Raw genomic sequence first — 15,835 nt, 5'->3', positions numbered from 1 at the left:
CCCACCTGCCTACCTACCTACCTATTTATCTACCCATCTATCTTTCCATATATCCATCTATCTATTTAGAATATGAAGATATAAGATAAGATAAGATAAGATAAGATAAACCTTTATTAGTCCCACAACGGGGAACTTTACATCGTTCCAGCAGCAAAAAGGGGACAGCAGAAAATGGAGAGCATATCAAGGTACACACTATAAACAATATAAAATGTATAGAAAACAGAAAAATAAAAATTCACCATAAATAGGAACAGGAGTACTAAATGTATTGCACATATCTTGACACATTGCACATCAGGGATTGCACTTTCTTTTTTAATATAAAAAAATGCACAGTTTTGTGTGTGGTCTACTGGCTGCATTGTTGGTTATACAGTCTAACAGGCGTGGGAAGGAAGGACCTGTGATAGCATTACATTACATTTCATTTAGCAGACGCTTTTATCCAAAGCGACACACAATTGTTCAATCACTGACGGATGCAGCCATCAGGAGCAATTAGGGGTTAAGTGTCTTGCTCAAGGACACTACAGCATGCTAGCAGGAGGAGCCTGGGATCAAACCAGCAAACTTTAGATCACTAGACCACCAGCTCTACCGCCTGAGCTACCATCCCCATAGCGATAGTGTTCCTTCCCACACTTTGGGTGAAGCAGCCTATCGCTGAAGGAGCTCTCCAGTGCCATCAGAGTCTCATGCACGGGGTGGGATTCGTCCTCCATCATGGATGACAGCTTAGCCATCATCCTCCTTTCTCCCACCACCTGCACTGGGTCCAGGGGGCCCCCCAGGACAGAGCTGGCCGTCTTGATCTGTTTTTCAAGTCTCTTCCTGTCAGCTGTGGTGACGCTGTTGCCCCAGCAGACCACTCCATAAAAGATGGCTGATGGCACCACGGTGTTGAAGACGGTCCTCAGGAGAGCCCCCTGCACTCCAAAGGACCTAAGTCTTCTAAGCAGATAGAGTCTGCTCTGATCCTTCTTATAAAGTGCATGTATGTAATTAGTCCAGTCTAGTTGATTGTTCAGGTGAACACCCAGTTACTTGTACGATTCCACTATGTCAATATCCATTCCCTGGATGCTCACCGGTGTCGGGGGGGAGTGTCCGCACCTGCGGAAATCCACAACCAGCTCTTTGGTTTTCCGCGCGTTGATCTGGACGATTGCAGAGTCGTCAGAGAACTTCTGCAGGTGACAGCTGGTTGAGTTGTACATGAAGTGTGCAGTGTAGGGGGTGAAGAGGAAAGGTGCCAAGACCGTTCCTTGCGGGGCCCCCGATGACCATGTCAGACTCGCAGTTCTGAGACCTCACGTACTGTGGCCGGTCCGTGAGGTAGTCCAGGATCCAGGAAGACAGGTGATGGCCCACTCCTGTGTGCTGCAGCTTGTCCCTCAGAAGCACAGGCTGAATGGTGTTGAAGGCACCTCAGAAATCAAAGAACATGATCCTCACAGTGCTCCCAGGCTTCTCCAGGTGAGAGAGAGCTCGATGTAGCAGGAAGATGACGCGTCGTCCACCCCAATGCCAGGCTGGTAGGCAAACTGGAGCGGGTCCATTGATGATCTCACCAGGGGGTGGAGATGCACAAGGACCAGCCTCTCCAGGGTCTTGACTCCCCCCATCATATTTCTTTCTTCTATGAATTATTATTGCTATTGTTAATGACGAACTGACCTCAGTAGTTTATGGGTCTCATGGATCCGCCTCACTCACAGACAAGATATAATAATTATGTTCCCCAAAATGGATTAATAATTGTAATAAATAATCATGTTCACAGTATTGAACCATGCAGCCGTGCTTCAGAATGATAACCGCTGTTAGTTGCAAAGTAAACCCACCCACAGCCACAAACACCACTCGATAATTACACTGGAACCAGGCCGGAATGAATGGACTTCTGCAGTTACAACACACACAGGAACAGAGAGCCAAAACACACTCATCCATTGAACTTAACAAAGGGTCAATTACTCTGGACCCTGCTTATTGCTGCCTGCAGCTATATTTATTATTATTATTATTATTATTATTATTATTATTTTTTTTTTTTTTTTTTTTTTTTGTTATTATTTGAAGATTGACCACATTATGTTTACTGTGCATTTCCTTTTTATTCCGTATTTCAAAGTTTTGTATTTAGAATTGTATATGCACTGTATGTATGCTGTTGAGTTATGGTAAAGCACTTGACGAGTGAAACAAAGCTATCAACTTTAGACTCCAAACACACAATAGAAGCTAACTGATATGTTATTTAATATTATCCGGTGGTCCTGTAAATGAGCCCTCATATTTTTGTGTTGGAACTTATTTTCCTTGATTTTAAAACGTATGCCACATAGTTAGATGGCAATGGGATATTTTAATGCATTTCTGCCATGCATTTTGATGGTTCCTCATCAGTGGTGTGTCAAATTTGCTGGACTGCGCAAAGCAGCCTGAAGGATTCCTGGATTATTTGCTGCAGTAAAGTATCAACAGTATCTGCAGGCACCATGAAACATTTTCTTTTTTTTCAACCCCAATCATCTGTGCCTGCCAGTCAAGTGAGTAGGGAGGGCTTGTAGGACGCTCTCTGCTCTGCCACAGAGCACAAAACACCAGCAGAACTGCAGAATAGCGAGAGTTCAACACCCGGTAAGATTCTTCCTTAAAGTTTTGCAGCAGTAAAATTAACTGTGTTAACAACTGTGTTGTGAATATAGTCATTTCTAATTTTGTGGGACGGCATTTTTTATGCTTTTGACTCTATTAAGTCCTGTGATTCTCATTTTTCATGATAACAAGGACCCTCACTTTGATATGTATTAAGCCACAGACCCCATTTCATGTATTTTTGTCTCTGGGATCCATGTCTGAGAAGGTTATTTATTATAAGATGTGATTTAGTGTCTGTATGAGTGAGGGAGATTACAGTGGAAATATGATCAAAACAGTCATAAATCTAACATCCTCTAATGGTGCTAACGTCTTGTAGATGAAATAACAGTGAAGTTTTTACTATTAATAATTTTGCTGGGGACCCTCTGAAACCTTTTGAAGTACCTCTTGGGGTCTCAGGACCCCATGTTGAGAATCACTGGATTAGTATATGAAAGATATTTTACAGAAATCCATGTGCAAGTGGCACTGTTTGTGGTAACAACTGACAAAGTGCTTTAACATTAACTGGAGAAATAAGATGTTGATGTCTTTATTGAATATTTTACTACAGGGAAACACTTAAATTCAAACGTCACCCTTGAAGAGACGAGAGAAACGCGTTGAAACAATACAAAGCCTGAAATAATCAAAAGTAAGCCTTCAGGTCAAACCTCTTACTTTACAACCAAGCAAATATGATGAGTGCAAAATGTGATTCAATATAGTTTTTAGTACAACTGACTGTATTCGTCTATCCCTTCTAGTGTCTTATGATCGGATTCTGTCCATACAAAGTCTGAGTGAGGTTCCAAACCCATGGAAGGGCTTTACACTGAACCGCTGCATCGCACTGGCCTTCTTCATCGCGGTCATTAGTGCCAGTGTGAATGAAGTGCATGGTGAGTATTTTATTTTATTGTAAGTATGAGGACAGATCACAAGCTTGGCTGGGGCATAATGGGATCTAGATGAAAATAAAGTTTTATATAGTATCTAATGCTGGAGCTCACTTGTGTTATATTCCGTATTCACTCTGTAATACATATTTTTCATGACACTATGTAAGCGTCACCTGCTAACTTCTTTCTTCTAAAATTCCATTGTCTTTTCCAGAAGCTGTGGAATATTTCTTTGAAGAGACAAAGTTAGGTTTGATGTCCTTCGTGGGTCAACAAGATGGCTCAGTAACTCAGGTATCAAATCCACCTTTCGACTTTTACTCCACTACACTTCTAAGCCAATATCTATACGTTTTACTCTAAACATTATTTATTCGCTATTTTATTTATAGATTTCTATCTATATTTGCATATTACTATGACAACACCGTAGACTGTACCAATTTTTAACTATTATTGTTTAAGCAAATGTACAGCAAGCACTTTATGCTGTATTATAGGCTGGTATATTTTAGTATTTTTAGAGCTTATTGAACTTATTGTGTGGAATCACCGGGTGTCATGACATTTCACTGCATATATATGTATGACCGTATGTATATGTATGTGGCAAATAATCTCTTGAACTTGAACTATATCAGGGCACGTACTATGACAAGTACTTTTACCTAAGAGCAAGTACTTCTATATTTTTTACTTAAGTAGGAATGTCAATGTAGTACTTACACTTTTACTCGTCATTTTGTGACAGGGTTTTTGTACATTCATTTAATTAAAAGGTCTGAGCACTCCTTCCACCACTACTCAAAATCTAATCAATTATGTGTCATGTAGACTAAATGTTTCGTCATGTTCCTTGAATAATTTGTATTCTGTGTTCCCTTATCCATATTTTTTTCTTTCTTTTCTGTGTTGTTGGAGCAGGGCTCGGTGTGGGACACTCTGCTCTGGTGGAGGGGATCCAAGGAGGTCGGGGTGATAAGGAGACGGAAGAAGCCGATCAATACCAGAGAAATTCTGAAACCCAAAAATAAGGAATGAAACTGTCCGACCGACAGTCAAAAGTCAATATATGGGAGAAATATGAGCTGAATAAGGAGTGCAGTTAAGTTGATTAATACTTGTGTTTATTAATAATCAATTTCATATTTTGGTGCTATCCCCATACCTATATATACACATGACTGCTTTTACAGTGAATGTGTGAAACAGAATCTTTTGTAATCTTATCTTATCATGATTTAAAATCATGTGGCTAGAGCGAAAATTTGATGTAGTCACATCTTAAGCTGTAAACAGTAACACTTTGATGGGCCTACTTACACACAAACTATGAAATAAGACAACTCAGTCCGTTTTTTTGTGGGCTCCCTATTTCATAAAACATGTGATTCAACAAGCCGTTCAGATTTGTGTCTCCTTCCTACGTCACATTGAGACACATTAGAATTAGAACTGTCCCCCATCTGGGTAACTCCACCCACAGCTGGAGAAATACCAAGCACTGCCAGGAAGTGCTCTGTTGGTTTACAGACCAGCACAAATCGTTTAAAAGAACGAGGAATTAATAACAACTGTCTGTGACAAAACTGTAGACAAGAGAAATGTAAGTATTTAAACAATAATTCTGCTGTGTGATTTTTTCAAAAGAAAAAAAAAAAAGGTGTGCAGTACATAAACTGTAGGCTGCGGTGTGTGATGCAATGTGTGTTCCTCCAAACAAAGCCAATAAAAATAGTGTGATTTATTGTAGATGTATTTAATTTATTTTCTCTGTGCGGTGTCCCAGTGCTTTGTCTCGCTGCGGCGCAACCACCAGTGCCCTTACCTTACAAAAGTCGTAACTTGTAGATCTAATAGGAGTGAAGGTTCAGCAACTGGACTGCATATTTCTCACCTCAAATTTGTTCAGAAACAGATTTTGGTGGACTGATAAGATGAAATCAGTATAAGTTTATGTACTTCACACAACGGAATCCTCATGCTCAAACCCCATTGGCCCACAGAACTAGAGGCCTGGCAGGTAATTTACATATAAAGTGGCACACACCGAAACAGGGCGTCGAGAACAGGAGGCTTATACACAGACTAGCCACAGCATTTAAACCACCTGGCTAATATTGAGTAGGTCCCGCCGAAACAACGCTGACCCGCCTTACAATGTTAAAGTAGGTGGTACGTGTCAAAGTAAGTCCACATGAATGCCAGGACTCAAGGTTTCCCAGCAGAACATTTCCCAGAGCACCACACTGCTTCCACCAGCTTGCTTTCGGTGCCATCTCTGCCCCATGCAAACAACGCACCTGCACCCAGCCATCCACATGATGGTTGAATTGAACTTCAACTTGAAAATGTGATTCATCAGACCAGACCACCCATTGTAGTTGCTTTCGGCGGAGGACAGAGGTCAGCATGGGCATTCTGACCTGTCTGCAGCTACGCAGCCCCATACACAGCAAGCTGTGATGCACTGTGTGTTCTAACACCTTTCTATCATAGCCACCATTCATTCTTTCAGAAATATGTGCTACAGTAGCTCTTCTGTGGCATCAGACCAGACGGGTTAGCCCGTCTGGTCTGATAAGCTCATGGTTCACCTGTTGTCCCTCCGTGGACCACTTTTGGTAGGTACTAACAACTGCATACTGGGAACATTCCACAAGACCTGTAGTTTTGGAGATGCTCTGACCCAGTCGTCTAGCAATTACAATTTGGCCCTTGTCAAAGTCACTCAGATCCTCACACTTGCCCATTTTTCTTGCTTCCAATACATCAACTTCAAGAACCGGCTGTTCACTTGCTGCATAATATATCCCACCCCTTGACCGATGCCATTGGAACGAGATGATCAATGTTATTCACTTCACCTGTCAGTGGTTTTAATGTTGTGGCAAATTGATGTAGAGGCATGTTATAATGCATAATCTGAGTGGTATTTTCAGCAAAAACCTTCAAAGACGTGTATTGGGGACCTACCTGTTGAAAAGCAGTACAATAGGTCCCCTTTAAACTAAAATATTTTTGTTACCTTTTTACATGAAATATTACAAGAAATTGACAAAATACAAAGAGATGCAATGCCGTCGAAAAGTTTTTCTTGATGATTTTTTATATTTTACTAATATTGATGTAATGTTGGTATTCATTTATATTATTTTACTAATTATTAGGGGTCCAGAAACAAAACTCTCTGAATTTTCAATCGAAAACTATCTGGAACACAACACCGGCAGAACAGGTATGTCACAAACACCTCGTAGTTGAAATTTCATTCAAATCCATCACAGACACGGTCCAATGCATTTCATGCCAAAATATATCCAACCTGGGTAAAACTTTCTGGAACACAATAATGACAGAAAATACAAACACGGTTAAGGTGTAGTTTAAACCAATATGTCACAGGGACCTTGTGGTTCAGATTCCAAATCGATCAATATACTGAGCAGAGTAAACTCGAACAACTTTTACCTAAGTATTCAGCTGGTCCTGCTTGATTGACATGCCACTATTCGTAAACAAAATGACCGAGATGAGCTTTACAGTAACACGCTTTATAACATCATATTATTTACTATAAATGTACAGATTCGGATTCAGGATGCCCATTGGCCAATGTCCAGTGTGCGGTGTAGACTGTCGCTCTGTAGTGGTTTGACTTTACCAACTATAAGGTTAAGTGTATATTTATGTACCTTCTTACCGGATAGATGTCAGTAGATCTGTTCGATTGATATTTTATCTCTTTGGTCCCCATTACTTTCTGGATTATTGAAAAATACACAAAAAAGTAGTCCACAAAAACTTGTAATCAAGTCAAGTCGAATCCACTGAAATGTGCAACTGAGTGATGTGTTCAAGATCCAGCGAGGCATCGTAAAATAGAAGCTGTGAAATGGTAATCACAGAAATACTACAATGTGTTTCGTATTTCATGGAAATGTAGCTTATTGAAAATGTAAACCAAATTTCAAGCTGTCATTATAAAAATTCACTTTCCAAACATTAATAGACTACATATTACACATTGTTTATAAACATGGCAATTTCACACACAATTTCATACATTATCTATTTTCCTTTTTTTTTTACTTAAGATTGCCATTATAATAATATATGGTCATTCTTTTCATGTAATCTTTATAAATACTGCGATATTTGTTTGATAATTTTGTCCAGCTGCTTGGGACAACTGTTTAATAAAACAATTATCTGACTTGTCCTGTAATGTCTTGTCCAAATTTCCCAATTACTGTAATTAACAACTTACAGACAAAATTAGAACTGTTAGCTCAGCTATTTAGAATTGTTATTTAGAACTGAACTATCCCATATGACACAAATTAGGTCACATTAGAACTATTATAAGAACATTTAGAAAAATTGAAATTAGAAAATTATATTAAATCAGAATTTATAAAATATAGAAAGAAAATATAGAAATCAATGGTTGACGTCTGGTTGAAATGGGAGCATTGGGAATGCTTCATATGTACTGTCATGAAAGTTTGATTCGTGGAATAACATGAACATAACTACATAATTTTGAAAAATGTAACACGTACCTAAAACAAATAAACTGGACACCATATATTGTTGCCTGCAGTTCTATTTATTATTATTGATTGTATTGATATTTTTATCTTTATTATATTATCAAATAAGAAATCAAATTGTAGCAATGAGAGAAAAAACAACAGAAGCTGCTCCTACAATTCGGAATTGAACAATAACAAGCAATTCCTCCTTTGTCTCCATATTTTTTCTTTATAAAAGATAGATTGTGCTGTGTTCACATACAATATATTTTGTATTTCAAAGTCACAGTACAAATACCATGAGACAAAATTATTATGGTTACTCTGATAAAATCACATTGACATTTTTACTCACGTACTTGCTCTTGAATGTAAAACATATTAAAAGTAAATGTACTTGTCGTATCCAGTGCCCTGTTATGAAAAAAAGTCTATAATACTTCAAGTACTAGTGTAGCTTTTTTCTGCAGATTATGCTCATGCAGATCTTGATTACAATTCATAAAAAAAAGTATAGGTATAAATCCAGATAAAAAGGATGACAATAATAAAGTCACAAAATAGTACAAATATATAATTAAAGAGATAATTGCTTTTCAAATGTAGTGGAGTAAAAAGTCTCAGAAACGGAATATAATTAAGTAAAAACACACACTGACAAATTGTACCTAGCTACAGTAACAAAGTACTCATTACTGTATCTGTTATTCAAAGAGGTAACTTATCTTCAACGTCTCTGAGGAAACATTGAGGAAAAAAAGATGGAAGTCAAAATGTCCTCAGCGGCAGTCGCACTCCTTTGCCACCATGTCAGGTTTGATGTAGATTTGGGTGCCCTCCTCGTTCAGCTCCACCACCTGCAAGCCCTCATAGGCCACGGGCACGCAGCACAGCGGGCGCTGCAGCTGGATCTGGGCGTTCAGCAGGTAGGCATGGTTGTTCAGGGTTGTTGTTTGTGACTGTTGTGTTTGCAGTGGGAAGCCACACGATCCCCCGCAGTTGTTGATGGCAGCCATGTTTGGGCCAACAAAGAATTTCTCCAGGGAAACGGTAAGGCTCTGCAGCCTGCAGGTGGAGGCCCCTACCGAGTGGGCGTCCTCACCCGCCCTGGTGGTCCGCAGGGCCCTCTGGGCCCGGTAGGTACGGACTACCGTCTGCAGGGCCTTCAGCAGGAGGAACGCTCGGTACTGGAGCTCTCCTGAAAGTACAACATTGAAATTTCTATTGAAGCAAAACTATGTTAGTACTTGCTCTTAAATGTTAAACGTGGAATATTAAAAGTAAAAGATGAAAAAAAAAATATATATGGGGTGTCATAATAATTTAAAGGATATGGAACTGATTAATCATTGAGCAGTTTGATAAGTACAGTCGTGACACAAAAATGAAAACAAAGAAAGAATGTGAGTTAGAAATATAGTAGAATACATTAGAATCTAGTCGAAGTAGACTTTGAAATGTAATTTTAACCTGTGCTGTCAGCATGCTGGGCATACAACACAGAGTATTTGTGCCATTGCGTTCATGACAGAGTTCTTCTGCAAGTGGAGTTCAAGTTCTCAACCTGCAATGCGACTCTTTATTAATTCTTAAATCATCAAGAACTGCTGCAATAACTCTGTCCTGTGGACGACCTGTAGAATGACAAGGGCAAAGTTTTTGGTTATAGAGAACCACCACCAACCCCCCTCTTTGGAGAACTATTTATCATGTTTGGGTCTATAAACAACTGATCACTACTCCAAGAGGGGGAGAATCACCACGGGTGAGAGAAATAAACATAGAAACAAACAACATTTACACAAAAACATGAACATTGGACGACAACATGTATTGAAAAACAGTGAATTAGGTCCAGGAAAATTGGAACTACAACTGGTCACGTGGCCTCTTCCTGTCATAATTATGGCAGCAAATAAGGGAGGAAAGGAGAGGAATGCAACCAGGAGGGTGCTGGGGTGCACTTGAAGTGTGTGTGTGTGTGTGTGTGTGTGTGATGAGACCACCTGTATGTGTACAAGTTAAACAATACTAGTGTGTGTGTGTGTGTGTGTGTGTGTGTGTGTGTGTGTGTGTGTGTGTGTGTGTGTGTGTGTGTGTGTGTGTGTGTGTGCGTGTGTGTGTGTGTAAGATGTCCACCGGTGAGTGTATATGACTTATCCCCATTGGTACTGGTGTAGAAGGTCGGTATTATGTCGCGGCGCCTCCAGGCAGTGGAAGGGGCCCCGAAGCCCCCCCCCGAACTCCGCAGCCCTGTAGACAACCTACGGCTGCAGGAAAGCCGTAGGTTGCCCTGCCCTGCGACCACAGAAGACCCCCGGCCCTCAGAGAAGCCAGAGGACCGTGGAGCAACCCCCACACCCAGCCCCGAGGAGCATGACCCAGTCCCAGGGACCAGGAGGAGACCCCGCACCCCAGGGACGCACACATACAACCAACCCCTGGGAGCAGGCACAAGACGCAGCTGTGCGATGCTGGCAGGCCGCCAGGTATACAGGCCCTCCGCCACTCCCAGCACCCGGGGCGCCCGCCACAGAGAAGCCGCGCCACAGAAGCAAAAGGCCAACAGCCACCCCCCACACCCCAACCCACACCCACAACGGCAGGCAAATCCCTCCAGGGGCCCCGGAAGGCACCCGGCGGCGCTCTCTGCAGCCCAGCCAGGTCGCAGCACATCCCAAGCCACCAGGCGCAAGCTGTCAGGACTCCAGCCAGGCCGGGGGGGGGGGCCCACCCGACCGCCCCCCGGCCAACCACGCCCCGACACCGACCCGCCAGCTCCCGGCCACCACGGACAACCCCAGTGCTCAATGTGTGCTGTTGGTAATTGCAGTTAAAATTGCAGGGTTGGGGGTGCGAGTCCTTCAGGCAAGTCAAACCCGAATCACTCGCACCCCTCCTGCCCCGCAGACCCTGGTCCGATGGAGTGTTGTTCGGAGTAGGATTGGTGTGCGAGTGTATGTGTTCTAAGCTAATGTGAGTGTGATTACAATTTCGGGACGGACGAGAAGCACGCTTGGGCAGGAGCGTGTAAGGCAAGATGGCAGCTGCCCGCCACATCCCCACCCTCATAGCATGCACCCCGCCCATCCCACAAGCCCTCGGTCCTTTGTGTGGTGTATGTGCTGAGTATGAGTTTTGGCACTGGGAGAGAAGGGCGAGTCACGACCGGATCGATCCAGAGGCGCAGCAGGCCGGGGGGCAACCACGCAGACCCACTCCCCCCGGACCCAACCGTGCCCCAGTGTGCCCACCTCCTGTACCTGGTGGACTGAACTGAAGGAAGCCGTGGCCACCGATATTATACCTTTGGGTTAAGGTTGGGAAGGATATAAGAAAATTGTTTTCAAAAATGTTCCAGATGAGTAATTCCTTGTCTTTTCCAAGACCTAAAGATTATTGGTCTGTTTTTAACCAGGAAATCTGGGTTGTGATTGGCGTGAATTTGTTTAGAGATAGAGTGTGACCACTGAGTCTGAGAGACAGGGTGACAGAGTTGTTACGATAAATGTGTTTTTAAAGCAATTATGTTTCCTTATTGATTCAGTAAGGAATGGGAGATCAGATAATGATAACTCCTGACATTCACATTGTTCAATGTCACGCCATCCATGGGCCAATTGTTGCTCTGGTTGTAACCACTTAAATATAAATTGAAGATGGTTTGCTAGATAGTAGTATCTAAAGTTTGGGGCTGCTAGGCCTCCACAGTCGTTGTTTTTCTGTAGTGTTGCTAGTTTAATTCTCGGTTTCTTGTATTTCCAAAAAAATTTGTTGACTATTGAGTCTACAGTATTAAACCAATGTACTGTTGGTTGCACTGGGGTCATTGAAAATACATTGTTTATTTTTGGAAGTATATAAATTTTCACTGCTGCTATCCTACCAATTAGTGAGATGGGTAGGTTGTTCCATCGAATGAGGTCTTCTTCAATGGATTTGAGCAATGGAGTGAAGTTAGGGGTGAACAAATCTTATAGATTGGTGGAGATATCAATACCAAGGTATCTAATATTGCCCGTTGTGATGGTTAAGATAAGTTTCTGGGTTGCAGCATTACAGTTCCCCTATTGAGTGGTAAGACTGTGGTTTTAGTCCAATTTATTAAATAGTCTGAGATAGCTGAGAATTTAGATATAAGATTGAACACCTCCGGTAGGGATGATATTGGGTTATGTACAACAAGATATCGTCTGCATACAAACTGATTTTGTGAACAGAGTTTCCTGTTTGTATGCCTACAATATTACTGTTTTGACGGATGGCCGCCACCCGGGGTTCAAAAAAGATGGCGAATAGTAAAGGGGAGAGTGGACATCCTTGTCTTGTGCCGCGCTGTAGAGTGAAATGCTGTGAAGTGTAAGCATTGGTGATGGCAGAAGCAGATGGAGAGTTGTAGAGGATTCTGATCCATTGAATGAGTGACTCTCCAAAGCCAAATTTGTTGAGGATTGAAAAGAGATATGTCCAATTAACTCTGTCAAATGCTTTTTCAGCATCCAAAGAGGCAATAATAGTATTAAAGTTCCTTTGAGACATGCTGATCAGACTGAATAAACAACGCATACGGCTGGTTGAGTGTCAGCCTTTGACAAAGCCTGTTTGGTCTGGGTGAATTATAAATGGAATTACTTTATAAATTCTGTTGGTAAGTGTTTTACTTATAATCTTAAGGTCCCTATTAATAAGGCTTATGGGTCTATAACTGGAGGTGAGGGTTGGGTCCCTATCGGACTTGAGCAAAACCAAAATAAGAGCAGTATTCATGTGCAGAGGCGTGGTGGAGGTTGACTTGTAACTCTAGAACCATTCTGATGAATAATGGGGAGATAAGTGGCCAGAAGTGTTTATAAAATTCCACTGAGTAGCCATCTGATCCAGGTGATTTATTGTTGGGCATAGAGAACAGAGCTTTCCTGAGTTCTTCAAGAGTAAGTGGTTGATTTAAAGTGGTAGCCTGCTCCGTTGAAAGTTTGGGAAGGTCAATATCATCAAGGAATGAGTGAATGTTTGATATAATCGAGTATGTTATTCTACCCTGTGAATCTTTGATGGCTGTAACAAATGCATACACATACACACATTCCAAAGCATGCGCATGTGCATGTATGTGTGTGTGTATGCATGTGTTGTAGTGGGGTGTGTTGTGTGACAATTAAAGATTCTTCTTCTTCTAATAAGTGATTTTTCTCTATCGCGTTTCAATTGATGGGCAAGAAATTTACCTGATTTGTCATTGAATTCAAAAGAATTTGCTCTTGTTCGTTGCATAGGGAATTGGGTCTTTTGATAGATGATAGTATCAAGTTGAGATGTAATTGTCTGGATCTCATTTCAGATTTGCTCATATGATGAGTGGGCTTGTTGGGAGTGCAACTCCTTTAGTCGCTGTTCGAATTTATTTTGGCATTCTTGTCCTTTCTTTTTCTTGTGAGTGGAGAATGAAATAATACTACCTCTTAGAACTGCCTTAGCTGTTTGGTGATATTTCTGGGGAGTCATTCAGTTCAATGAAGGAAGTCCATTCTCTGGAAAAGAAATGGTTAAATTCTTTATCTGTCAAAAGTGAGGTGTTAAACTGCCACCTGCCGGGAGGTTCCGGTTTGTTTCATTTATCAGGTTGAAACTAATCGGCCTGTGATCGGAAATTACAATAGGGTGTATTTCTGGATTAGTGATTTTGGACAGTGTGGAGTAACTTGTCAAGAAAAGGTCGATTCTTGAGAAACTTTGGTGGGGTGGTGATTAATAAGTGTATTTTCTAGAATGTGGGTAATTTGATCGCCAACAATCCCCAAGAGCAAGATCACTCATATATTGTTTTATAGTGTCCGACGAACACCAGGATTTGTGAATATTTTTGGCTTGAGAACGGTCTAAATTTGGATCCAGTATTGTGTTGAAGTCCCCTCCCAATATGATAATTGATTCAGAGAATCGAAAATTAACATATTCAAGTGAGTACTTGAAAATACTTGAAGACAGTTGAAAAAGGTACAGTAAAGTAAAGTACAGTACAGTAACAAAGTCCTTGCATTTAGTTACTTTCCACCGCTGGACTATGGTAAATATGACTTCATTATTAGATGTAACTTTACAAATGTTCAGTGCATATCTTTTTTCTTTTGTTTTGACAGCAGAATTCCTTTTTTTTTTTTTCACCTGTTGCAGCCTCCTCTGTGGGGAAGGCACAGAGCGCCCTGAGGCCCCTCAGCCTCTCCAAGGCCCTGTGATCCCCGGCCGCCTCCTCCACCTTCATCTCCTCCTCCTCCCTCATCACCTCCTCCATCTGCCCCGCAGCCTCCTCCAGCCTCAACCTCAGGATCTCCAGCAGGGCGGGTGACAGGGCCAGGGCCCCGCGGTGCAGCCGTAGCACGGAGCCCTGCGCGGGGAAGGAGAAGAGCGTGGGGGCCGAGGAGTTGAGAAGCGTGAGCAACAGCGTCTGGCTGGAAGACAAACCCAGCGCCAGGGGTGGCAGAGACTCCAAGGCCTGGAGCCGCACCGAGGTGGACTCTTCCGGAGTGGTCTGGGGGGAGACGTCGCTGAGGAACATCTGGAGCTCGTAAAAGGAGGAGAAGGTCCCTGAGAAGCTCGGAGAGGCTCCTTCTTCTTGTGTTAATCTGAAGCACAAAAATATATATTTTGAAAGTCAGAATCTCGTAAGTATGTCAGCATCAGAATCATCTTATTCGGTACATTTTCATATACAAGGAATTTGTATCAGTTAGTATTGTGTGGGTTGCTTGTAGGGATGATTAGCACAAAAAAATGAACTTGACAGTCTAAAAAAAGAAATAAGAGCAACAAAAATATACAGAATATGCTAAAGGCAGGTTTACGAAGACCATAATTCAAATTAAAGGCTATCGCAAGGAGTAAGTGATGTATGGTTACTAGTATGACTGTGGTAACAAATACATAAATAAACAAACAAACAAACAAATAAATACACAAGTGAATAATACAAACATGTGAGCGTTGATATTTTAATTGTTGTTTTACAGAGGTGGAAGAAGTACTCAGATCCATTACCTCAGTAACGTAACAAATACCCTTGTGTAACCCACATTAGTGTTGCCATACTACAGTCGCGTTCCATTCCATCTAGCTGTAGTTCCATTAGCATCCGATAGAGAACGCCATTATGTTTAACACCCACTTACTGCGAGCCAAATTATTTTTCTTGCGTCTCGTGAGCAGAAGCGACAGAAGCGTACAGAGACCCTCCGTGGACATAGAAACAAAAACCATAACAACATATAAAAAAAAAATACGTTTGCAAGATAACTCACTTAAATTATTCAATGTAATTAAACGAAACCTTATAATTTCCGGAATACCTTAATTGATATATACCAACATTTTAACATTTTTCGTAGAATAAAAAAAAACAAAAAAAACATGTTAACATATTTAGGAGAGAGAAACTGATCCTTTTTTGGTGTAGATCCCATTGACGCTAGAATCGATCTTCAAAACGAGTTGTAGCGTCGGTACTTTTGGTATCGATCCCCCTAAAACACCACTAGGGCGAGTCACAGGGTCAAGTACATGTGTAATACAAACATGTTTGTATTTTTGTATTTCACACGCAAGCACGCACACACACACACACACACATACACACGTACACACACACACACACACACACACACACACACACACACACACACACATACACACTTCACGGCGAGGGAGCGCCCACTTCTCCGTGTTCTTTTCTGCTTGCCTGTATACAGTATA

At 41.5% G+C, this 15,835-nt stretch overlaps 1 protein-coding gene across 2 annotated transcripts; it reads left to right on the top strand.

Moving 5' to 3' along the window:
• The first annotated feature begins 2,555 nt into the window (after nt 1-2,555).
• On the top strand, nt 2,556-5,306 carry LOC307242838 (uncharacterized protein). Of its 2 annotated transcripts, none has more exons than XM_080017439.1 (5): nt 2,556-2,649; nt 3,227-3,307; nt 3,420-3,554; nt 3,772-3,848; nt 4,479-5,306. In XM_080017439.1, coding segments are annotated over exons 2-5 (330 nt in total). In that variant the 5' UTR covers nt 2,556-2,649; nt 3,227-3,306; the 3' UTR covers nt 4,596-5,306. The 2 variants fall into 2 exon arrangements, with proteins under 2 accessions (XP_079873565.1, XP_079873564.1); XM_080017438.1 differs by having other exon boundaries at nt 3,769-3,848.
• The last annotated feature ends 10,529 nt before the right edge of the window (nt 5,307-15,835 follow it).

The sequence above is a fragment of the Zeus faber genome, assembly GCF_960531495.2.
Source record: "Zeus faber genome assembly, chromosome: 1".
In the NCBI taxonomy this organism is placed as follows: domain Eukaryota; kingdom Metazoa; phylum Chordata; class Actinopteri; order Zeiformes; family Zeidae; genus Zeus; species Zeus faber.
This window is presented reverse-complemented; position numbering and strand designations above follow the sequence as displayed.

Coding starts and splice junctions, on each gene's coding strand:
- LOC307242838 (XM_080017438.1), top strand. Junction 3,555..3,768: donor CAGTGTGAATGAAGTGCATG/GTGAGTATTTTA, acceptor TGTCTTTTCCAG/AAGCTGTGGAATATTTCTTT. Junction 3,849..4,478: donor AAGATGGCTCAGTAACTCAG/GTATCAAATCCA, acceptor TTGTTGGAGCAG/GGCTCGGTGTGGGACACTCT.